Source organism: Coturnix japonica, chromosome 1 (assembly GCF_054131305.1).
Source record: "Coturnix japonica strain WE chromosome 1, WE-NBRP24, whole genome shotgun sequence".
Taxonomy (NCBI): Eukaryota; Metazoa; Chordata; class Aves; order Galliformes; family Phasianidae; genus Coturnix; species Coturnix japonica.
Window position 1 is genome coordinate 162,986,202 of NC_140663.1, and position 23,733 is coordinate 163,009,934.

General features: G+C 40.9%; 1 protein-coding gene across 12 annotated transcripts in view; it reads left to right on the forward strand.

The window, feature by feature from the left end:
- Positions 1-5,554: 5,554 nt before the first annotated feature.
- PSPC1 (paraspeckle component 1) overlaps positions 5,555-23,733 on the forward strand; it is a 60,716-nt gene continuing 42,537 nt past the window's right edge. For 7 of the 12 annotated variants that reach the window (XR_014942204.1, XR_014942207.1, XR_014942205.1 and 4 more), the window contains exons 1-6: positions 5,555-6,024; positions 8,071-8,372; positions 10,571-10,666; positions 12,346-12,542; positions 17,240-17,324; positions 18,409-18,517. Coding sequence is in view for 3 of the 12 variants with exons in the window: in XM_015852187.3 (XP_015707673.2) it covers positions 5,653-6,024; positions 8,071-8,372; positions 10,571-10,666; positions 12,346-12,542; positions 17,240-17,324; positions 18,409-18,517 (1,161 nt within the window). In the remaining 9 variants the exon portion in view is untranslated. Of the gene's footprint in view, positions 6,025-8,070; positions 8,373-10,570; positions 10,667-12,345; positions 12,543-17,239; positions 17,325-18,408; positions 18,518-21,201; positions 22,624-23,733 lie in introns of those variants that run through there. The other 5 variants (XR_014942211.1, XR_014942210.1, XR_014942212.1 and 2 more) reach the window with 3 other exon arrangements.

A 23,733-nucleotide genomic window follows, 5' to 3' on the forward strand; every position in this document is an offset into this window, starting at 1 on the left:
TGCCCCACCCTTCTGAATAGGTTCACAGTTTCTGGCCATCAGACACTGCTGATGGAGTATTTCCTACTTTTTCAGTGCACAGTTTCATGGTTCACCTTGCTTCTCTCTTCCTGTCACGTTCTTCTCTCAGCTCTAGTGCTTCCTGGTATATTCTGTCATGATCTGCTGCAGCTTGACTCACAAATACAGATCCAAACCACACTTTATTGCAGACTGTAGGAAGTAAAAAGAAGAAACCTGGGAAGTAATAAATGTGTTGAACAGTAACTACTATTTACCAACGGCTCCAGGGCAATTGCCTCTGATGAGAAGCTGACTATAGCAGTAACACAGCTGTCACCACTGAGGCACTATTATCTGAGCAGTCAATCACTCTGAAGTTGTTTCAAGGGTAAACAGATAAATAGATGTAGTTTGGGATCTTTATTTGCAGATTAGTGTTTGTGTCTCCCTGCTTTTCAGCAGGACTCATGCATTTGGTAGGGAACTAATGCTGTGATAAATGAAAAGCCAGAACAGTTGCCTGTGACTGTCTCATATGGCACAAAGCTGGATGCTGTGTATCTTGGACATGCAACCAAAACTCTGGTTAGTGTTAACACTTCAGCATACACTAAGTGGGCAAAACGATAAATACTGGTGATTTTCACAATTCTACATTTGTTTTTCACTACTAAAATGATCCTGTTCTCAAGTGAACAGTGATTGTGCTGTGGACAGTCGTGCATACGTAGAATATTGTATGCTAAAAAAATAAAAACCAGAACCATTTGCTAGATCATAAATCAAAGCTATGCATACTGCAGAGAAGGGAGTCTAGTGCCACATGGAAGTGTGGGATATATTCATAATGCAAAAGTTGCAGCCTTTTTCTGGTGTTAAAATAAATTCTATGCCCAAAGCAGTTTTGTTAGTTCACAATTGAAGATTTCTGTTATGGCCTTTCAAATGTTAAGTTGAATAAATTTAGACTTAAAAAAACAAAACCCACACAACAAAACTCTCTGGAGAATTAGAGGAAAAGAAAATTGCTACGTGATCCTAACTATAATTCCTTCCTTCTTCTGACATGACTTCCTTGTAGCTTATCTGCATACAAAGTATCAAATGCAATACCAAACTTATGGGGGGTTGGTGGAATGTTTGGCAGTTATACATGTTATACAAGTTGCAACTAGTGAGCCATAAAAACTGTTCTGTGTGGTTGTAACAAGAGATGCATTCTGTTGCCTTTTGAAATGTTTTTTGTTTTTCTAACTGGTGTTACACCTTGCCACAAAGATTCTGGGCAGATGGGTGCCAAATGCACTGTGGGGTTCATGAATAAGCATGATCCTTGAGTTGTAAAGTGTAAAGGAAGGTGAAGAAGTGATTAAATATAGCAGAAATTAGGTTATTTCTGTATATCATCCTAGAATGTTGGACTGTAGTGAGTATACAATGGACATGAGCCAGCAGCACACACTTGCAGCCCAGAAGGCCAACGATGTCCTGGGCTGCATCAACACAGAGATGGCAGCAGGGAGAGGAAGGAGACTGTCTTTTACTCTGCACTCGTAAGGCCCATCTGGAGCCCCATGCCCAGGCCTGGGGCAGCCCAGAAGATGGTCAAAGGGCTGGAGAACCTCTCCTATGATGAAAGGTTGAGGGAGTTGGGATTGTTTAGCTTGGAGAAGAGGAGGCTCTGGAGAGAACTCACTGTGATTTTCCAGTACTTGAAAGGAGCTTATAAGCAGGAGGGAGAGTGTTGTTCTATGGAGGTTGATAGTGATAGGACAAGAGGTAAATGATTTAAATCAAAAGAGGGGAGATTTAGTTCAGATGTTAGGAAAATTCTTGGCTCAGGGAGTGGTGAGGCAGTGGAACAGGCTGCCTAAAGAAGTTGTGGATGGATGCCCCATCGCTGGAGGTGTTCAAGGCCAGGATTTTGTGACGAGGTGAAGAGCAACCCTGCCTATGGCAGAGGGGTTGGAACTAGATGACCTTTTAGGTCCCTTCCAACCCAAGCCATTCTATGAATCTATGATTCTATGATAGTGAAATAATGGTTGTGTATTTGAGTCACTGTAGCTTCTTACACGATTAGTAAAACTGTCTGAAAATCATGGCAACTTTATTAAACAGAGTTGGCAATAACAAGTAAATTACTGATGGTATCTCCCTTTTCCAGTCTACTGGGCTTTCAATTGTATCATCCATCACTTCTAATGTATCTTCCACACCATTTACAAACCATTTTTTCCTTTTTTTTTTTTCTTTCTTTTTTTTTTTTTAATATACTGGTTTTCTCTGAGTAGTTCATTTTCTTTGTCTCATCATTCATTACTGAATGCTAAATATACTACAAACATACTTCTTTGGATGCCACACTGCTGCTTTTTACCTTCCATGTCCTTAAGCTGTTGAACTTCCTGCCTTTGCAGTCAGTAGACATCCTTCTCCAGTCACTATTTCCTGATTTTCAGAGCTTTAAATCTATACTTATTTCCATGTGCTAGACCCAGGACTCTGATTCAGAAACAGGTAGGCTGAGGAAGTGATTCTCTCTGTCTGAGTAATCACATTTTTTCCATATTCTTAAGACATGCTTGGAAGCTCCATGAAAGGAATGAGATCTTCCTTGTACCTCAAATAGAAAAAATAGAAGAATTTAGAGTATTACCATCAAACATGGAAATGGATGCATATAGGTCCACTGGGGCCGATGAGATCTGTCCCAGGGTGCACAGAGAGCTGGCCAATGTCACCATGAAACCCCTCCCAATTATTTTTTCAACAGTCCTTCGAATCTGGAGAGGTCCCAGTTGACTGGAAGATGGAAAATGTTCAGATTTTCAAGAAAGGCAAGAAAAACAGACCCTGCTAATTATAAACCTGTCAGTCTCACTTCAGTGCATGGTAAAATGACAGAGAAAATTATGCCGAGAGTTACTGAAAAACATCTGAAAGTCATTGCAGCTATTGATCACAGCCAATGAGGATTCATGAGGGAAAGGTCCTGTTTAGCTACTTAATTATCTCTTATGACAAGGTCACATATCTGGGTGACCAAGGGTAATCTTTTTGGATTTCAGTAAAACTTAGCAAACTGCTTCTCACTGTATGCTTCTGGACAAAATGTCTGGAATATAGATAAAGACATAATGTGATGGGTGAGTAATTGGCCAACATATCAGACTCAAAGTGTTACAGCAAATGGGGTTACATCAGGCTGATGGCCAGTCACTAGAGGGTTTCCTAGAGCTCAGTTTTAGGTCCAGTTCTCTTTAATGTTGCCATAATTGACTTGGATGTAGGACTAGAAGGTATTTTGATAAAATCTGCTGGTGACGCTACATTGTTGATTCCACTAAAGGTGTAGAGGTTTGCAGAGATAGACAGAAAAATAACAGGGTCAGGCAGTCTTCAGCCTCATGAAGTTTAAGAAGAGAAAGTGCTGGATTCTGTACCTAGGAAGGGGCAGCCCTGATTATGCACACAGAGTGGTGGATGAAATGCTGGAGAGCTGCCCTGCTGGAAAGGACTTGGGGATATTGGTCAACAGCAAAATTAACATGAATCAGCAGTGTGATCTGGCAGCTGGAAAGGCTGACAGTACTGCAGGGTGCACCAAGCACAGCATTGCCAGCTGGTTCAGGGAAGTGACTGTCCTGATCTACATTGTACCAGGGCAGCCTCACTTCAAATTCTGTGTGCAGTTTTGACTGCCACAGTATGAAAAGGACATAAAACTACTATGAGTACCAAAGGAGGACTACAAAGATGGTGAAGGGTCTAGAGGGGAGCAGCTGAAGCCCCTTGGTTTGTTCAGTCTAGATGAGACTGAAGGGAGTCTTCACTTCAGCCTGTGGTTTCCTTACAATGGAGAGCAATGGGACAGGCACTGATCCCTTGTGACCAGCAATAGAACCCACAAAAACAGCATGAAGTTGTGACAGCAAAGGTTCAGGCTGGATATCAGGAAAAGGTTCTTCACCAGAGTGTAGCTAGGCTCTGGAAGAAGCTCCTCAGCACAGAGGGCACGGCCCCAAGCCACTGGAGCTCATAGGATCACCAAGGTTGGAAAAGACCTACAAGATCATCCAGTCCAACTGTCCACCCACCACCAATAGCTCTCAATAAACCACATCCCTCAACACATCTAAATGTTTCTTGAACACCTCCAGGGTTGGTGACTCCATTACTCCACCACCTCCCTGGGCAGCCCATTCCAGTGCCTGACACTCTTTCAGAAAAGAAGTATTTCCTAATGTCCAGCCTGAATCTCCCCTGGTGCAACTTGAGGCCATCCCCTCTAGTCCTATCACACAAGAGGCCAACCCCCAGCTCACTGCAACCTCCCTTCTGGTAGTTAGAGAGTGATAAGGTCTCCCCTAAGCTTCCTCTTCTCCAGGCTGAACAATCCCACCTCCCTCTGGATAATGCTCTCAGACACACTGTCTGATATTTGGCTGGTGCTGAGTTGAGCCAGGAATTGGACTCGATGATCATTACAGGCTCCTTCCATCACAGGATATTCTGATTCTATAAAATTGTTCAGCAAAGAGTTTGTGACTGTTGTGGAACTAACTCCTTCAGTACCCTGCTTATAGCAGCTTTGAAAAAGAACAGCTAAGTAAATATTTACTGGAAGAAAGATTCTGAAGATTCTGTAGATGTGTTGTGGTTTTTTTTGTTGTTGTTGTTATTGTTTGTTTTTTAATTGTATAAATAAAAAAGTTTTTTTTTTTTTTTTTTCTCCCGAGGTCTTGCTCAGGGTACAATGGGAACTGGAAGCAAGAACAGCTTCTTTTATCAGCTCGCTCCGTGGCCCCATGCAGAGCACAGAGCTTTGTGTGAGATGAAGCCGCCCCCTCACACACACACACGGCGGCAGCTGCGGCGCAGGACGTTGCTGGGCCGGCATCCCGCGCATCAAGGCCTGCCCCCGCAGCCGTGCCTCCCGCACCCAACAGTGGGCGCGTTCCTGCAGCCCGCGGGCCCTCCCTCTGCCTCCTGAGCCGCAGCACAGCTCGGCTCTTCCTCTCTCCGCGCCGTTCCCCGCAGTCTCCTCGGCGCCGATCGCGGTTCCCGCAGGCCGCCGCCCTCGGCTCAGCGCACAGCCCGGCACGGCGCTTCACCGCCTCGCTACGGACCGCGCGCGACCGGACCGCGCCTCAGAGCATCGATCCGCACAGCGCGGCCGGATTCGCGGCGGGTGGGTAAGGCCCGAGAGCCGCGCTGGCTGAAAGCGGCGGGGAAGCTCCCGGCTGGGCCGAGCCCCAGGGCTCCGAAGATGCGAAGGCCGCTCTCCCGCGGTCTGACGCGGGCTCGCCCGGCTCTCAGAGCCGAACGGGACCGACGGCGCCCGAAGGAGATCGGCCCAACGCGGGCGGCCACGGCGCCTCCTCGGCCCCGCCGTGCCGCGCCACACGGCGCGTGCGCAGCCCGCTCCCCCCGCCCGGCGAGGAGCCGCGGGGAGCGCAGTGCGCAGGCGCGGCGGCCGGTGAGGGCGCGCGGCCGGCGGTGGGCGGGACCGTGCGCGGGGACGGTACGAGTCGCCGAGGGCGGCCGAGGCGCCATTTTGAATTGGCTGCGGGGCGGAGGGGGTGGCTGCACAACGCGGCTCCGCGTCCCCCGAGAAAAGCAGGGAGAAGAGAGCGAGGGCCCAACATGGCGGCGAATCGGAATCTGAAGCAAGTGCGGATCGAGAACAGCTCCCCGGCGGCGCCGCTGGGGATGGTGGGGGGCGGCGGCGGCGGCCTGAAGGGGCTGCGGGGCCTAGAGACGGAGAACGAGGCGGCGGCCATGGCGCTGGTGCCGGGCAAGGAGGGTGGGGATGAGGAGCAGGAGGGTGGGTTCACCATCGACATCAAAAGCTTCCTCAAACCCGGCGAGAAGAGCTACACGCAGCGCTGCCGCCTGTTCGTGGGCAATCTGCCCACCGACATCACGGAGGAGGATTTCAAGCGCCTCTTCGAGCGTTACGGGGAGCCCAGCGAGGTGTTCATCAACCGGGACCGAGGATTCGGCTTCATCCGCCTGGTGAGCTTCGCTCGGGGCTGTGCTGCCGCTGCCCTGCCCCGTTGTGTCCCCGGGGGGCGGCCGGGAGGCGCAGCCGCTGCCTCGCGTTCGTTGTCTTTTTGTCCTCTGCTGCTCAGCTGCTCTCCGCGCACCCCCCTCCCCCTCCCCGCCCCTCCGCCTCCCCTGCCCCTCTCTATAATCCCTTGGCCTTCCCCCCTCGCGGCTCTGCGGGTTTCGGGTCTTTCCCCTCCCCGTTGTGCTGCTCTGGCTGCTCCCGCAACTCGGATGCGAGATCTTGCGCGATCTGCTCCTTTCGTTGAATATACGTTAAAAAAAAAAAAAAAAAGAAAAAGAGAAATCCTTAATTAACTGGGATAACTGGGAGCGTTTTATTGTACTTTCGGATTCTCTGTGCCAAAGCAAATTTCAGTCTGCGCAATTCATTATGAGTATTTCCTCGTGCGGTTCATTTTAAAGATTGCACGGATTCATTTTGAAATACTGTTGCTCACGCGTATTGAAAGCTCAGAACGTCTCATTCACACTTGTACCAGATTGGAAACTTAAATTGTCTCAATTGAATGAGGTCGCGTTTTATGGGCGCATACAACTCGAGCGCTATTATTTCAAGTCGAACATTCAAAAGAGAAATGATCCTCAAGGCACATTATGCTGCATTCCCGTTTTTCAGTTGGATGTGCAGGATTAGTTGCCCTGACTGCCACGTTTAGGATGCTCTGATTTGCAGAGTTCAGAGAAAAGCCTTAAAGTGCTTCATGTGCCGCCCCAACCTGGGATTTTTTTTGTATCTTTTGCTCAGTAAGATTGTTTTTCTTTTTGCTTATCAAAGATACGTGCGGCATTCTGCCATCTGTTCTTATTGTGACAGAGTACTCCCAACTGGAATTAACAATGTTCTGGAAGGAGTGCAATATATTTGCATGCATTAGATTACAGAGATCAGCTTCTATCTGAATGTCCCTTTTGCACAATATTAAAAGTAATATTTTTAAAGGGTAGTTAGGCACTGGAATAGGCTCCCCAGGGAGGTGGTTGAATCGCCATCCCTGGTTGTGTTTAGGTGCCGTTTGGATGTGGTGCTCAGGGATATGATTTAGTGTAGGGTTGTTAGAGATAGGGTACTGGTTAGGCTGCTGTTGGACTTGATGATCTTCAAGGTCTTTTCCAACCTGGGTAATTCTATGATTCTAAACTATTGATGTGGCTGATGAGGTGTGGAGATAATGTCTGCCTTTTAAAGAATTATTTGTTTGAATATTTGGGATCGCAGATATAAAACTAGTGGAGGATTTCTGAAATGAGAAGAAGGCAGTTATTGAGCAGGACTTGTCTCGTGGATGAGGGTGCAGAAAAGCCATAAGTATGAGGGGAATGAATCCAGCAGCATCAATGTAATTTCATCATTTCTAGATGAATTGTGAGAATTAGGCATAGATGGAGAGTTCATCCAATGGTGGCAACAAACAAGTTATTTTCAGAGGATATTTTCATCTATTAAAAAAAATAATCCCAGAAAGCAAACGGAAGCACCGACACCTTCGATCCCGTAGTATTATCTCTGAAAATAATGTTCCTTATGGTGTGAATAGGTAAATACTAAAAGGTGTCAAATTCTCAACTGTGCTGAAAGCCTTTACAGTGCAGTACAGACACAGTACAGATCTATCTGATGATGAGAATGTTATGCACAGAATCACAGAATTATCAAGGTTGGAAAAGGCCTAGAAGATCATCCAGTCCAACCATTACCAATACTTCCCAGCTAAATCATATCTCTAATTATGCCCTTAAATGCGTAAGAAATAATTGCATTCAAGTAACTTTTGTCAGACTAAATTGTAAGATATGAAAAGAGAGTGTTATTTCAGTCAGTGGATAGGAACTTTTGGAGGGGAAAAACACTAAATGACCTTAATTGAAATGAGCTCCTGTTAGAGAAAGAAAAAACGCTACTTTTCTGGGGTTTGGAGGGGAGGAACGACTGCACAAAAGCCACGTCTGTTGTCTTTGCAAATAAAACGTACAATATTTTGTATCTTGGAAAAGGAATCTAGGACACTGGCCGAAATAGCAAAAGCAGAACTTGATGGTACTATTTTGAAGAGCAGACCACTTCGAATTCGATTTGCTACTCACGGAGCTGCCCTAACGGTCAAGAATCTTTCACCCGTGGTTTCTAATGAGCTGCTGGAACAAGCGTTCTCTCAGTTTGGACCTGTGGAGAGAGCTGTCGTGGTGGTGGATGATCGCGGCAGAGCTACAGGAAAAGGTTTCGTAGAGTTTGCAGCTAAACCTCCGGCACGGAAAGCTCTAGAAAGATGCAGTGATGGTGCATTCCTGCTAACAACGTAAGTTCATGGGATTTTGTTTGCGTTTGTATCGAGTGCGCGTTTCTCATGTGAAAGGAAACAGCATTTGAGGGCGTTCCAGAGTTCTTATATTCAAATGATGGAAGCAGGGAGGTGGTTGAATCGCCATCCCTGGTTGTGTTTAAGAGCCGTTTGGATGTGGTGCTCAGGGGTATGATTTAGTGGAGGGTTTTTAGAGATATGGTACTATGGTTAGGCTGCGGTTGGACTTGATGATCTTCAAGGTCCTTTCCAACCTGGGTAATTCTATGATTCTAAGCCTTGAGGTCAGAAATGAAAGGCGCTTTACATGAATGCCCAACATTCTCCACTCTGGAGAACAAAAAATTAAGCCAGTCTTCTGCTTACAAGTAGTTTCCACTGAGTTGGATTCCAGTCTGTTTAATAGGGCTTTTCTTAATGAGGCTTTATTTTCACTCATTGCACTCTTCCTCATCCCAGTAATGATAGGAGATTCTTGGCAAACAAGCGTGCGACTTTGGGGAGATTGCTTTAAACTCAGGAAGACGTTGCAAGGTTTATTTTCTTCAAGCAAGCTGCATTTATAGCTTTCACAGCTGTAGGTTTTTCTTTTTAAATGTAAACTCAGGTTTTGCACCTCAAGCTGATGGCAGAAATTTCTGGAAAAATTCCAAGGTCAAACAAGCCTGTGGATTCCAGCACTTCTTTCTGCCATCTCTTATTTCTGTACCTGGTGACAAGAGTCGTTAACTGCTGTGCTTTTTTGTACAATGGCCAGGGACAGCTTCAGGTGTTTTCATAAAGGATGAGTGAAATGGTAAATGTTCAGGAATGTATTTTTTTCTTTTTTTTTTTCCTCTTGTACCCCTTGTAATTTGGGCAAATAAGGCTGCAATTTCACAGTATCGAGGCTTGCTACTGCAGTGTTGGGAAGTTGCAGTTCTGATTCAGGCTGCTTTTAGCTTGAGAGCTTGTCTGAAACTTCCAAGAGCCATTTGTGCTTACTGAAACAAATGGAAAGTATGTGGTTGCTTTTGTTACGTTCATTTTTTGCTGTTTTAGAAAGTGAAGGTGCTTGCTCACCTGGGTGATAAGAGCACCAGGTCCAGTTGAGGATAAGGCAGGAAAATATGTTGCTGTGATGAAATGGCAGGTGGAAAAACCATTTGGAACTTCTCTTGCTGATAATAATACCATAAATCTTATATGTGATTGAACTGAATCCTGATTATCTGACCTGGTGGATACGTAGTAAATTCAGTTTAAGTCTCTACTGTTATCGGTAGGCACCAGCAATTTGTTTTTACTTCTTGTTGTGGATTTTCTTGGCATTAGTGTTTAAGTGGCGGCGTGGTGAGCCAAACCAGGCAACTAATCTAGTTCAGTGAATACTGTAATGTTACCTGAGCTATCCTCATATCCTAGCATGCTATTCTTGGCATGAGAGATGTGGCAGGGGAAAGAAAAGCATGGATACAAGGGAGGGTATTCTTGTTTTAGTAGCTACTGGCGAATTTTGTTTAATGGAAGTGATCATCTAACCATGACTTAGTGAATAAAAAGCACTTGATATCTGTCTTCCAACTGCATGTTAGGAAACACACTGGACACCTAAGCAAATGTAATTAATATGAATCTCCTGCTGTGATAGTTTTTGTGCTGTGATAGTTTTTGTTTTACTTCAAAATCAGAAACTTGATATTTTAGGGGAGATCTCTCTGAATAGAAAGGAGAAATTTTAAGAGAAATACGTGCACTGTGATTCCAGGCTGTTGTTTCCTCTCCCTCCCCCCCCCAAATCTGCCTTGATACCCAAAGAGTTTTTCTAGCTGTCCATGTTCTTAAAATATATAAATATTTTTTGTTTTTTCTATGATTTGCAAGGTTGGTTAAAAAAAAAAAAAAAAAAAAGTGGAACAAAAGGGTATTTTGACAATAAGAACTTCGTAGCTCTTACATTTTTTAAGGTATTGTTTAGATACTCCTAACCTGGTGTATTTCTTATATACAACTGAAGGTTTTATTCTTACCCACCATTAGCTAATACTTGACTCTGATTACTTCAAATGCTGCAAACTCAAGGAATGCACTCTACGTTATGTAGAAGTTATTCTAGAATTATCCTTGAAAAATCAGAGTGCTGCTTCAGAATACCAAAGCAGCTTATTTTACTGTTTTTTTCGTTATTCAGTTTTTCAATTGAAATTCTCTTCCAGAACACCTCGACCTGTTGTTGTGGAGCCAATGGAGCAATTTGATGATGAAGATGGGCTCCCAGAGAAGCTAATGCAAAAAACACAACAGTATCACAAGTGAGTCCTGTTTGACTTTTAACTATAGAATTAAGTTACTAAGTAAGTATTTAGTAAGCTAACATTTTTATTGCACGTTGCTGTATGTTTATTTTGTACAGCCCAGGGGAAGCCAGATGTTAGGTCAGTTAACTCTTTCACACAGAAAAGTGATGTGTTGTTTCTGTATTCAGAACTAACATTAGAGTAGTTCAGTTGGAAGCAGCCTTCAAAGATCATTGAGTCTGCTGCCTGAGCACTTGAGGCTGATCAAAGTTACAGTGTTATCCAACTTGCCTCTTGGCCACCAACAGTCACTGGGTGTGAACCACCTCGTGGTAAAGAATGTTTTCATTGTATCCAGTCTGAACTACTTCTGGTGGGGCTTTGTACCATTGTTCATTGGTTACTGTAGAGAATAACCTGGTACCTCTGTCTGCTCTTCCCCTCCTTTTCTCTAAACTAGATAAACCATGTCTTCTGCCTCCCATAGGATGTGCCCTGCAGTGCTTCTGCCAGCTTTGTTGTCTGTCTCTGAATGCACTTGAGTACCTTTACATCCTTTTTATATAGTGCAGCCAAGAACTAAATGCGGTACTCAAGGCTGGGCTGCACCAGTGCTAAATACAGCAGGAGAATCGTGCCTTGGAACTACCTGTCTATACTGTGTTTAATGCCCCTCAAAACTTGGTTTTCCTCTTGGCTGCCAGGGCACACTGCACCCTGCAGCACTCCCAGGTCCCAGCTGTTGAACCTTAAGATCTTTTAAGTTCCTTCCAACTTAACTATTGTAATGCTACATTGGTTTTTGTCAAAAGATTAACAAGCAACTTCTTTAGTTTTCCTAATCATAGTAAAATGGAGTCTTGTTGGTTAAACATTCTGTGATTTTACTGAAGTAGGGATTCCTGGTCTGCTGAAATGAGCTGGAACTTACTGCCGGTCACTGGTAGTCTTTTGTGAGCTTGGGGTGTGGTCTGATCCTACAGACGTGTGTACACACCCACAGAATTTTGTCCTCAGATTAGCACCACCTTGTTTGTGGAGTCAGTGGGGTGTAAATCTTGGCAGCTTCTGTGGTTTGGATGTAATTTTAAACAAAAGTCTTTAGCATGAGGTGAAAGGGGGTTTTCCTTACCTCATTAGAAAATGTTACTTCTAACATTCAAATTTGATTGCTATGTAGAAATCTTGCTGCTTGAAACTAAAAAAACTTATTCTGGTAAGCAAGTAAACCTGTAGACTAATACGTAACAAAAAAAAAAAAAATAATTGTTCTTTACAACATTAGTGTTAGAATGTGAATAAAATGTTGGCTTCTTTAAATATTTAAGTATTCTTACTAACAGTCTGAACTGTTTAGTAAGCTTCAATATGCATTTAATTTCTTGTATGACTTGATCACTTTAGAAAGGTGAACCCAGTATATAATGTCACAGCTAAATGTTTTGTACCGTGGTAATTAAACATTTTCATGTTGATTATTTAAATTGAATAGATACTTACGGGGCAGATTTCTCTGATCAGATTACTTACTACACTAACAGCTGAATTAAACTCTGACAAACTGGTTTGCAACGCAGATCTGACTTTGCATCAGATTACTACATCTGAAATGATTGTTTGTAAATTGTTTGGCTGTTACAGCTGTTGATCTTAATGTGTCCTTCTGTACATTTTAACTGCAAAATTTTTATTAGGGAAAGAGAACAGCCTCCACGTTTTGCTCAACCTGGAACATTTGAGTTTGAGTATGCTTCACGTTGGAAGGCTCTTGATGAGATGGAAAAGCAACAGCGTGAACAGGTTGACAGGAACATTAGAGAAGCCAAAGAGAAACTAGAGGCAGAAATGGAAGCAGCTAGACATGAGCATCAGCTAATGTTGATGAGGCAAGGTAAAATATCAGATAATGTATTAGTATTAATTCTTTTCTTTTAACACGTTTTCTTTTTGTAGCATATTGAGCTGTATGTTAAATGCAGAGATTTCTGGTAGATGCTGTTTAATTATATGTGTTAAACTGAGGCAAAGGAAGTAGCATTTCTCTATTTGCATAGTCTTTGAGGGTTTGCGGTGGTGGATTAAGAAGCTGAAAAAAGGGAGGTTGCCCAGGTGTGTTTTTGCACGTAAGTTTTGGTGGTATAAGTAGTTTATGTAACAAGAATGAATGATAGCCTCAAATTCATCTGTGAAATTATTTCCTGTTGGTGTTACTTATGGACATAGATGTGACAAAGCACTGTTTGTGTGCCCTGGGCAGGAAAAAAAAATGAAAATGATAGCTCATAGTTGTTACAGCTGTTTGTGCTCCTCCAATACAACCCAAAATAGTACAGCAGCTAATTTTACTCTTTTATAAAAATGTTTGAAACCCAACTGAGAAATCTGTGTGCATGATTACTGTATGTCTAAGCAACTCAAAATAAGTAACAGTTGTCATTAAGCTACGTTATTCTTGACAGTATAAAATGGTGTATCCCTCTTATTTAACTTACAGAGTGAATCACAGAATGACCCAGGTTGGAAGGGACCTCAAGGATCATGTAGTCCCAACCCCCCTGCCTGCCAGGGCCACCAAACATACACCTTTACTAGATCAGGTTGCCCAGGGCCCTGTCCAACCTGGTCTTGAACACCTCCAAGGATGGGGCATCCACAGCCTCCCTGGGCAGCCTGTTCCAAGGCTTAACCACTCTCCTAGTGAAGAACTTCCCCCTAACATCCAACTTAAATCTTCCCTCCTTCAACTTGGATCCATTTCCCCGTGTCCTGCTATTGTCAGCCCTTTCGAAGAGTTTACTCCCCTCCTGGGAGTAAGTTCCCTTCAGGTATTGAAAGGCTGCAATGAGGTCACCCCGCAACCTTCTCTTCTCCAGGCTGAACAAACCCAACTCCCTCAGCCTGTCCTCATAGGGGAGGTGCTCCAGCCCCCTGATCATCTTCGTGGCTCTCCTCTGGACCCTTTCCAAAATCTCCATGTCTTTCTTGTACTGAGGGCTCCACACCTGGACACAGTACTCCAGATGGGGCCTCACAAGAGCAGAGCAGAGAGGGACAATCACCTCCCTATCCCTGCTGACCACCCCTCTCCTGATGGAGCCCAGGATCCCATTTGCTTTCTGAGATTTGGCAGGTGTGTTCTCTTTCTGTAGTTTTGGGGGAAAGAAAGTCCTTTAGACAAGCCCTACCTTTGGGAATGGCTCTGAGTTGAGCTTGTGTTTCCGTGGTAGAGAAAGCAGAAACAGGGCAAGTACCTGATATTTACTGCTTGATAGTCTTCTTCCCAAAAAGCTGAAGGCCCATCATTACTGCTATTTGCATTGCTTTCCAGTTGAGAACTATGGAGCACCATTTGGTTTTAGTTCTTTAGACTTAACAGTTCTGCTGCAACCAAAAGCTGTCATTAGGAAGAAGTTCACCTTTCCTATTGTTTCTCAAGGAGCATGCTTGCATTAAATGACAAACCGTGTTTATATAAGATCATGTACTGTAGTACAGTGCATAATAAAATTAAAAAAATAAAAAAAATTCAAATGCCAAATAGGTACTGTAGCTCCTATTATGGATGCTGAAGAAGAAAGTTCTCATTCTTTTTAATGTCTTTTAAGATCCGCTTTTACACAGAAAAAGAAGGCTATTCCTTTTGCTGAAGAGCCACTAGAATGAGAATCTTTTTGGTGCCAATAATCTAGTGAGAAAATAGGCTGTGGGAAGAGGGTTTTTCATTCTTCTTTGATTATAATGGAATGCTCAGATTTAAGCTATGGATGTGCAGGAAATTGAAGAGCTGAGCTGTAGACATGTTTCTTGTTTTATCTCACCAACTCTTCAGCTTCAAAGTACATGAAAATAACCTATTGAGATTGAATTGTGATTTTTAAGAAAGATGCAGTGGAGCAGAAGGCATTGGAACCTGGAATGACTGTTTTTGCACACCTGATGTACAAACCAAACGACTGATTTCAAGAACTATTGAAAGATATTCTGAAACATGGAATGTAAAACTATAGCACAGTAGTGATTAGGAGCTAAAAAGCTGAGAAGAATAAGTTTCCTACAATCCATATACTTCAGCAGATGAAGGAAAACAGGTTTTAGTGAAATTGCTTTATCAGAGGTGCTGGGACTTGCACTAGAACTTGCTGGCTGAAGCACCTGAGTTTTTATGGCATGGAATTAACACTGAAGATAAGGACTTCATTCTTTCAACGTGTGTAATTTTTCACTTTAAAGTGTCATGTTTTGACAGATTGAGTCAGCAGTAATTTGTAAAGCAGAATACACGTTTCCATGCGTAAGTAAATTGGCATGATATTTCTGATCTACATGTTGCTGGGATGCTTTAGACTTGTGTAAATATTCCCTCATAAAAAACTGTGAGATAATTCAACACAATACTGGAAGATTTGACTAGATTTAACCCGAAACTTCATTCTGTATCAGCCATTTGCTTTCTACTTTTTGGAACCTGAAAAATTAGCAGCTAAAACAATGAAGCTTTTTGGATTTTGTATTTCTGCTTGTAGGATTAACTCCTGAGATGAGGGGACACTTTTGCCTCCAGTCCTTAAATCTGCAGGAAGTTGAATATTGAAGATGTTCATCTTTTTTTTAGGCATGAGAAGATGAAGAAGCTAATAGTTGTGCTTTTTGTCCTCTTTCACAGCTGTCTGCTTCAGTGCAGGTTTTTTTCTGCTCAGAGGAAGGGACTGCATCCAATAAATGCCAGTCCAGAATTAGCAGTATTACAGATCCTCTAATGTGAGAGGCTCTGTGCTCAGCCTGAACACCTAGATCTTTATTTTTTGTTTAGCTAATAAAGCTTTGTGTCAAGATTCTGCCATTGTCATGGGGTACCGAACCCAATTGTTATGCTGAGCTTTTAAGCTCTGACAGTTTCAGGAAGAGCAGTGATCAGAACTAGGTGTGTAACTTTTACACATCTCTTTGTTTAGAGCTGTGTAAAATAAGGGCTGAAGAACTCAGAGGGGAGGAAATGATAAAATCATAGTAGTTAGTGGTAGAGAGAAGGTAGAAAATCCTGCTACAGTGTATTAATGTAAGGAAAAAAGGAATGATAGTTAAGTGGGAAATAAGATAAAGACAGTATACACCCTTCCCCACAGTAATCAATGCTGAATGCAGAATGGGTTGATTCATGATCTCATTAATACTCTGATACTATCTAGGTTTTATTCTAAGGAGTCTGTGGCTGACTATGAAGGTGGTGTTGGCCAAGTCTGCTGTAGTGTGCGCTGTTGTAAGGAAATGGTCCTGCAGCTTTTTTATTTGAATGAAACTTTGTTTTAATCATTAGTCGATTCAAGTTCATTGGCTTTGCAGAGATGGTAAAAGCAGGCCTGCAAAACTTGTTTGAGGGAAAAGATTTGTCTTGTCAATAAGGATGTTGTCTGGTAAACTTTGTTAAAACAAATATAACAAATTTTAACTTTGTTAAAACTGGTGATTAAAAGAAAACAAATGCGTGATATGTTGGTAAATGCAGCGCTGTAAAAATTTATAATCATATGTGCTGCTGCAAGTTTGAAAGGTTTTTGCAGAGCTAATAAAAGTGATTTACTTTCTGACTTTGGCGTCACGCTGGCTCATGTTGCCCCAGAAGGTGGTGGATGTCCCATCTGTGTGGCATTCAAGGCCAGGCTGAATGTGGCTCTGGGCATTCATTACTCTGCACATAGTGAGGGGTTGAAACTAAATGATCATTTTGGTCCTTTTCAACTCAGGCCATTCTATGATTTAATTAATGTGGTGAAAAAATGCACGTAAAAATGTGTGGAGTAGTTGAACTTGAGCATAAAATGCATCTAATAGATGCCACAGTGGAATGGTGTCTGCAAATAACATGGCTAATATCCTATGAAGATGGAAAATGCAAACAGCTGCTTTTATTTTGGCAAGAGGCAATGTTCACTGAAGAATGCATGAGTTTCCAGGCAGAAATCTGTATTGTGATTGGGCAGTATCAAATAGAGCTAAAGTTATTATTGTTAGTTCTGGCTTGCTCATTAAGAGCTTTTTAAAGTGCTTTTCAAGGAAGAATGTGGCTATTTTTTCTGGTAGTGTTAGCAGTAATAGTTAATTCTAGGTGGCTATAAGCACAGTCATGGTTTCACTTGGTTCTGCTATGTTGTGCAGTTGTCTGCAATAGATGATGGAGAATATGAATTGCACTTGTTTCCTTGCAAAAGGGACTTCAGCATTATGCAGCACTGTGAGAAAACAGATACCTTGCCAAAGCTGCAAAGCTAGGATGTGATTTAAGTGAGACTTCCTTTTTTTAAACTCCCCTTGTTTGAGGGCTTCACATTCCTGTGTCCATCATCTTCTTTGGAGCTGTAGCCATTGTAGTGCCTTACCATGTGAGCCTTAGGTCCTCCTGGTTTTTTCATAAGGCAGGCTTAGCCGAATGGGAAGGAGCTGATTAGATGTGTTGAGAAGTTGCTTTAATTTTAAAATTGATAATTGTTAGAATGGTAATCTGGTAGTGATTTATTTATTTATTTATTTATTTTTTGTTACCATGTTGTTAATTGAGAGCTTTTATCTACCTTACATTTTTAATCCTGGTAGATCTCATGCGGCGTCAGGAAGAATTGAGACGTTTGGAAGAACTTCGGAATCAAGAACTTCAGAAACGCAAGCAGATACAATTGAGGTATTTTGTCTTGTACAGTGTGAAGTTGTGGCAGTAATTTAAAGCATGCACCTGCTGTCAGCCTGCAGAAATTTGGGTACTTTGGTGTGCAGAGATTTTAATACCAAATATAACCATCTACCATTCAAAAGTGCAACAGGATACATTTCTCTTAATGTTCTTGCAGAGAAAAATTGTCACTTATGAATAGGAAAGAATAGTTGCAAGTATTTCTAGTATTTTTTTTCATTTATTTCAGCTCAGTTAGTCATTTTGTAAATGTCTGAGTTTTCTAACTAGCTTAGATATGTCTTAATGTGAATGTTTCATATGGTGATTTATTTTTCAACATGTGAAGGAAGCATAGCTGTAATGGAGCTGTATTAGAGCACACTTGGAAAATTGGGAGGTATTCATCTGCTGCATGTAGAAGTGTGGCATTGCTGATTTATAGTCAAAAGTGAAATTTTTGGGAGTGTTTTCTCGTGTTACTGTAGTGCCTTGTGGCACTTTGTTTTCTGATGTATTACTTTTCTCTTTAAGAGATGATTCTTAGGAATATGAGGGCTGCTCAGAAAGGAATGCCTCTTATCTCATGATGGCCCATGATAACAGGAGCAGATATTGGTGGTAAAGCAGTAGAGCTTGAACCTTTGCACCAATATTATGTAATGCTTAGTGGCTGTGTGATAGATGGCAGCAGAGGGGTAGTCTGACAAAATGATTTCTGGACTTCCATACGTGGAAGTGCGTATGAAGCAGAGTTGTCATTGAATAACTACAGAAAAAATGGTACACAATAACATTCCTCGATTCTTGCAAGATGTTTTTGGGGACCAAATGGTGGATGTGAGTACAGTGAGGTGATAAGTGATGCATTTCAGCCAGAAGAACGAGATTATTAGTATTGTGAATACCTGTATATTTGATAAACATAAACACTTTGGTAATATTCAAACCCATCAGGTTGAGTAGCTTAGTGTCTTACGCTGTATTAGAAACCATTACGTAGTTATGCTTATGTGCTCGATGTTAACTCCTGAGACTGGCTGAGCCTGAACAGATCATGAGTTTTAATTTATGTAATCTTTGAAAAAAATCCTAGACATGAAGAGGAGCACAGACGGCGTGAGGAGGAGATGCTACGCCAGAGGGAACAGGAGGAACTGAGACGGCAGCAGGAGGGAGGATTTAAGCCAAATTTCATGGACAATGTAAGTAGAACTCTGACTAAAGTTGAAATGGTAAATATTTTACTGTAGGTTTTTTATTTTTAATACTCAGTCTTATTGAACTGCCACCTTGTGGATTGTTTTTCCTTCAGAACTCCATTATTCTGATGTGTGGAGTGACACAAATTTAGCAGCACAGTTTTCTTGAACTGTACCATCACTGCCTTGTAGGTAAATAAGTAATTCAGCATTTCAGATATTTGAAGGTGTTCACATTATCATTTTCCTTTTTTTACTCAGGAAATAAATTTTTCCAGGAAAATCATTTAGTTTTTTTTAAGTGGAAGGTCAAAGCCTGGATAGTACAGGAATGAGGAAGTGCCTCAGTTGGGCTGAAAAATTAAATTTTTAAATAGTTAATGCTGTAGAGGTTGTTTGATTACTCATTATGTATTATGCTTAATTTATTAATAATAATATACTTTAGAAACGGGCAGTGAAGTTTCACACAAAGCCTAAAATCCCTTTCTTTGAGACTCTACTGTAAGACTAGATGAGGAAAATCTCCACATCTGTACTGAAGACGACCAAAATGTTCAAAGGAAGAAAAAAATCTTTGCTGCAATTTCTAAATTAAATAATGTAGCAGTAATGTATTTAGGTCTATTCGGTTGTTGAAGTCTCATCCTGAGGGAACAGCAAAATGGGGATATCAGGGCAATCGGCTTCTAAATTTTCAAGATAATCTCTTTTGATCATGGGTATGGTTTCTACCAACCAGACTAGTGAAGTGAGCACAAAACAGTTAAATGCTTTAATTTTATGTAGTAAGGATACCCCGTACTGCTAAAATGAGTTTCAGCGGGAAAGCAGTAAGTGATGCACTTAGTGCTACTCTGTACATGTTCAACTTGATGCATAATGTGGAGACAAACTGCTGGTTTCTCAGCTGCTTTCTGATTTGTGCTTTGTGGAAGTAACATTTATTTTACATGCTATGCAGTAATTCTGCCTGTAGAACTCTGAAGATTATACTAAATATGTTCTGAGATATCCTAAGAAAGGATAGAACAGGAACCTTTTGTTTTCCCAGCTGGACTTAGGATGTTTAGTAAAGATAGCAAGGAAGCAGAATAGTTCCTTTGTGATGTTACCAACTGCTGTTAGTTGATGTTGCTGAGAAACTCACAACTGGAAACAGTTGATTTATTTCCCTGTGTGCTCACACTGTAAAGAAAACTGTTCAGGCATACATTTTGGGCAGGATGGTGATCTAGAAGTCAAAGCTTAAAGTATTCTTTAGTGCATTCCTGTTATTAAACTGTTAAGTCATATTTTGAAAACAGCACGTAACAACCTTCTGATGTGATCTAGAAATAATACTTAAGTGATTCTGACATAATGTATTTTGGGGGCAGTCTGACTTTGGGATTGTGTAAGTTATGTGTGAAAATAATCCTGTGACTGAGCTATAAGATTGCTGTTCTTGCTGCTGAGAGCTGCAGGAAAGGAAAGCTGGCAGGAAAGAGATGGCAGAAGCTCCCTTCAGTTCCTTTTGCTGATAAGTAGTAGCGTGTTCCCTGCAGCTCAAGGCTGAAAGAGTGCCCAATAATGGTGGCCACAGCAGCCTCTACTGAATTGCTTTTTGCAGCTCTTTCAGATAAGGTTGCTTAGTCTGTGAGCTTGAATTGCTTGCCATCCTCATGCTGTTCTGCATATTTAAATTTGGAAGCCTGTGTGTTTAGAAGCTCTTCAGATTGTGTGTTGGACATAGAAAAAATGGTAACATAAGGAAGAAAGAAGAATAGTTAAGTGGAAAGCACTTCAATCACTGTAATTTATGTGATTTTATACAGTGAAATTGTGGGGGAGAAAGAGTTGTAGAAGAGAAAAGACAAGAAGAAAAAGAGCAATCTAGAGTGTGTGTAGCTCTCCTACTGAGTTTCATTTATTGGGGTTTTATTCATCTAGAATAATATAAACCACAAGAATGTATAGGTGCAGTTGTGCAGTGCCTACCAAAAGAGATACAGGTCAACTGAAGAAATACCAAGTATGGCCATCTTTTTTATGTCATCTGAATTTGAAGTGACATGTACAATAATTAAAAAGTTTTCCCAAGTTCTGAGTATTCTAGTCACGTGATGACTACTACTTTGATTCCAATTTTAATTCTTCCTCTTTAAGGGTTAAAGAACATTAGGAGTGATGCATTTATTTACTTTAACACGTGTTTCTGATATGGGCGGCTATGAAACTAAGCATGACCTGCCATTCTACAAGTGTTTGTTAATACGTGTCTTTAGATCTGTGTTGAGCTTGTGATGTATGGAATGAAGGTTTGAAAAAAGCCTTTGCACTTTGGATCTGATAAGATCTTATCTGGAGATTGCAAAATGATGCAGCTTTTTTTTTTTTTTTTTTCTATTTAATAGCTGAAGTTTTTTTATTCTTAATTAGTTTACTGTAAACAGACTCCATGCAATAGTTTCATCTAGTCCTCGATTACCATTGTGCCCATGTTTAAAAAAAAGTTCATTTCAGTTTTGAGAATATAAAAGTTGTTTCTTGGTTAGCACAACATTTTACAGTGCTGGGGTGTTTTCAATCATATCCAGTCTTGAACTCTTTTGGCTTAAATTATGTAACACATTGAAGTCTTCTGCCAACCATATATTTAGAAGGAAACTGATAATTTTCTAATGCTTGTTTTTGTTTCTTAAAAGCTTTGAAAAGTAAGCTTCCTTCACTTATATCCTATTCCTTATTACTGTTCAGTATAAAAGGAGGACATAAATGGTAAGTGCAATGGCAACCGGAATTGGAACTTGTCAAATAAGGCTGCTGTATCAGGCTTTCCTCTTTAGAGCTTCTTTCTATGTCTTTTTCCTAACTTGCTGAACTTTTATTTTTCAGTATGACCTCTGTTGAAAAATTTGTTGTAATCCAACTTCATGCAGTTAGCAGTTACGTGGTTTAGTTGCAGCTCATATGAGTGTTTTTATTGCTGAAGCATTCATGGTGATGTTGTATGTATATAAAAAAAATCTGCTTGCATTGACTGCTAGTCCAATGGGCTTCCCAGTGATGTCCAGGCAATTTATCAAGCTAGTTGTGCTATCTATAGTAGATAAGATGTTATTTATACTTCAGTATCTTTTAGACTTTTCTACCTTGCTTCATAAAGGTTGTTTAATTGAAGTCTGCTATTATACCTCAACATATTAATGCATTCTAATAAGTGATGAGGTATCTTAATCAGGAAACTTTTTCCTGTAGTTTTTATTTTGCATATGTCTTTTTTCCTGAAAGGAGAGCTTGGAGATAGTGATGAAAAAGAAACAATGTTTTTTTCAGCAACACAAACATATTTTAGATTAAAAACATTCCATTTTCTAAGTGCTTTTGATATATTATTTGCTATGCAAGGGTTAGCATCCAATTGTGAATGGCTTATGCAGATATACCTTTATTCTGAATCAGTCTTTTTGCTAAATAATTCCAGTGCCAGGAAATATTTTTAACTGCTGTCACTGATGTAGGTGAGTGAAAAGAGAATAATTTAGATCTTGTGTATTAAAATAGTCTTCAAGTGTTTACAAAAGAGCCCCAGCTTTGTGGAAATACTGTTCTTCATATTTGTGGAACATGTTTATTTCTATAATAGCAGTACAAAATATTGTAAGGTGGATATTGTATTTAATGAAACAGTAGCTACAGCACTGACCTTCAGCAGAGTTTACAGCTCTTCTTACTGATGGTTCGGAGATAGAATTGGGATTTTTTAGTTGCCTCTCTCCTTTTCCCATTCCTGCAATGGTACCTTCTCCCTTTTCAAGTGTAACTTGCACTGATAAGGAATTGTTTTTTGAGAATTAATGAGTTTCAACTTCTGAAAGCTTACTGCTCATACTTAGTTTTTTTTACTCTTTGTGAATTAACTCTGTAGGTTTCCTTTCCTTATATTTTCTTAGACAAAATCTCCACTGTTTTAAGTACGTAGTGTTAATAGCAGAATGAAGTAACAGGCACTAGAGCACTGGAGGTTGCTTCAACAGCACAGATATAGTGCACTTGAAGGCTGTCACACAGTGAAGAGCATGAAGGTTAAATTTAAAAAAAAAAAAAAAAAGAAAAAAAAGGGAAAACCATCAGAAAAGAGCACATCAGAACTACAGCAAAGTTTGTAGTTTGAGGAACGCCAGAAAGTTGGTTTATGTAAGTTGATGTATTCAGTCTTTGTTCTAAGAACTGTCTCCCTTTAGAGCAGTTTCTAAGTGAAGTTTCTTCCTCACTCCTACCAACTATTTTGAGCCTGCTGTGGTGTGTCTGAGGAATGGCTCATTTCTCCATTCCCATACAACTTCAGTAGTAGGTTTCTTTGAGAGAAGAATGTTAAGTGGATTTTCGTACACCTCTGTAATTTGGTGGTAGGTTTTTGGCCATCTAGACTCTTCAGTGAACAGAACTGAATGCATCTTTTTCCATCTTCTAATCCATTACCAAGGCACCAGTTAGACAAGAAGTTTGCATTCACACTTTCTTACCTAGAAGAAAACCAAGTTTAGGCAGATTTCCAGTAATAAATTCATTAATAAAAATGTCCATCTTGTTCCGTGAATTGCTTTGGTATTTGGAGGTTTAATTAACATTAATTCTGTGACTATTTTGGGATGATTCATAATTGACTTTCTAAACTGGTGTGCATAAAGGAGGTGATTATAATCATTTGAATGTTAAATTCCATTAGTAATTACATTTCATTATGTGTGAACTATGATTATTTTAGATAATGTAACTTTTCTTTCCTGTGTTAAGCTTTATTATGAATATCAAACACTGTAAAATTTGGATCTTCTACTCAGGTGCATTAATGCTTGCACAGAATGCTTAGAACATACTAATATTTACCTCATGTAAACTTATAGACAGAACAAGTGACCGTTTGGAAGTAATTTTTGTTCGTTAATGTGCTATCAAATATGCACAGATCTCCAGTACAGATTTACCTGTAGGCATTCCTGAGCTTGTTCTCATCTGCAGTAATCAATACAGACATTTGTCCCTGTTTTTTTTCAGGTCATTTCTGTTTATGAATTAATTTTGAGTAAGACTGATGGACCAGGAAACTTAAATGAACATTTATCTAAATACACTTCTTATAGAATGGCAAATGGCCATCAGCCTTGGTCTGTCATTGTTTTTCATGAGGCCTTAGAATAAGCAGATGATTTCTTTGTTAATCATCAATGGAGAGT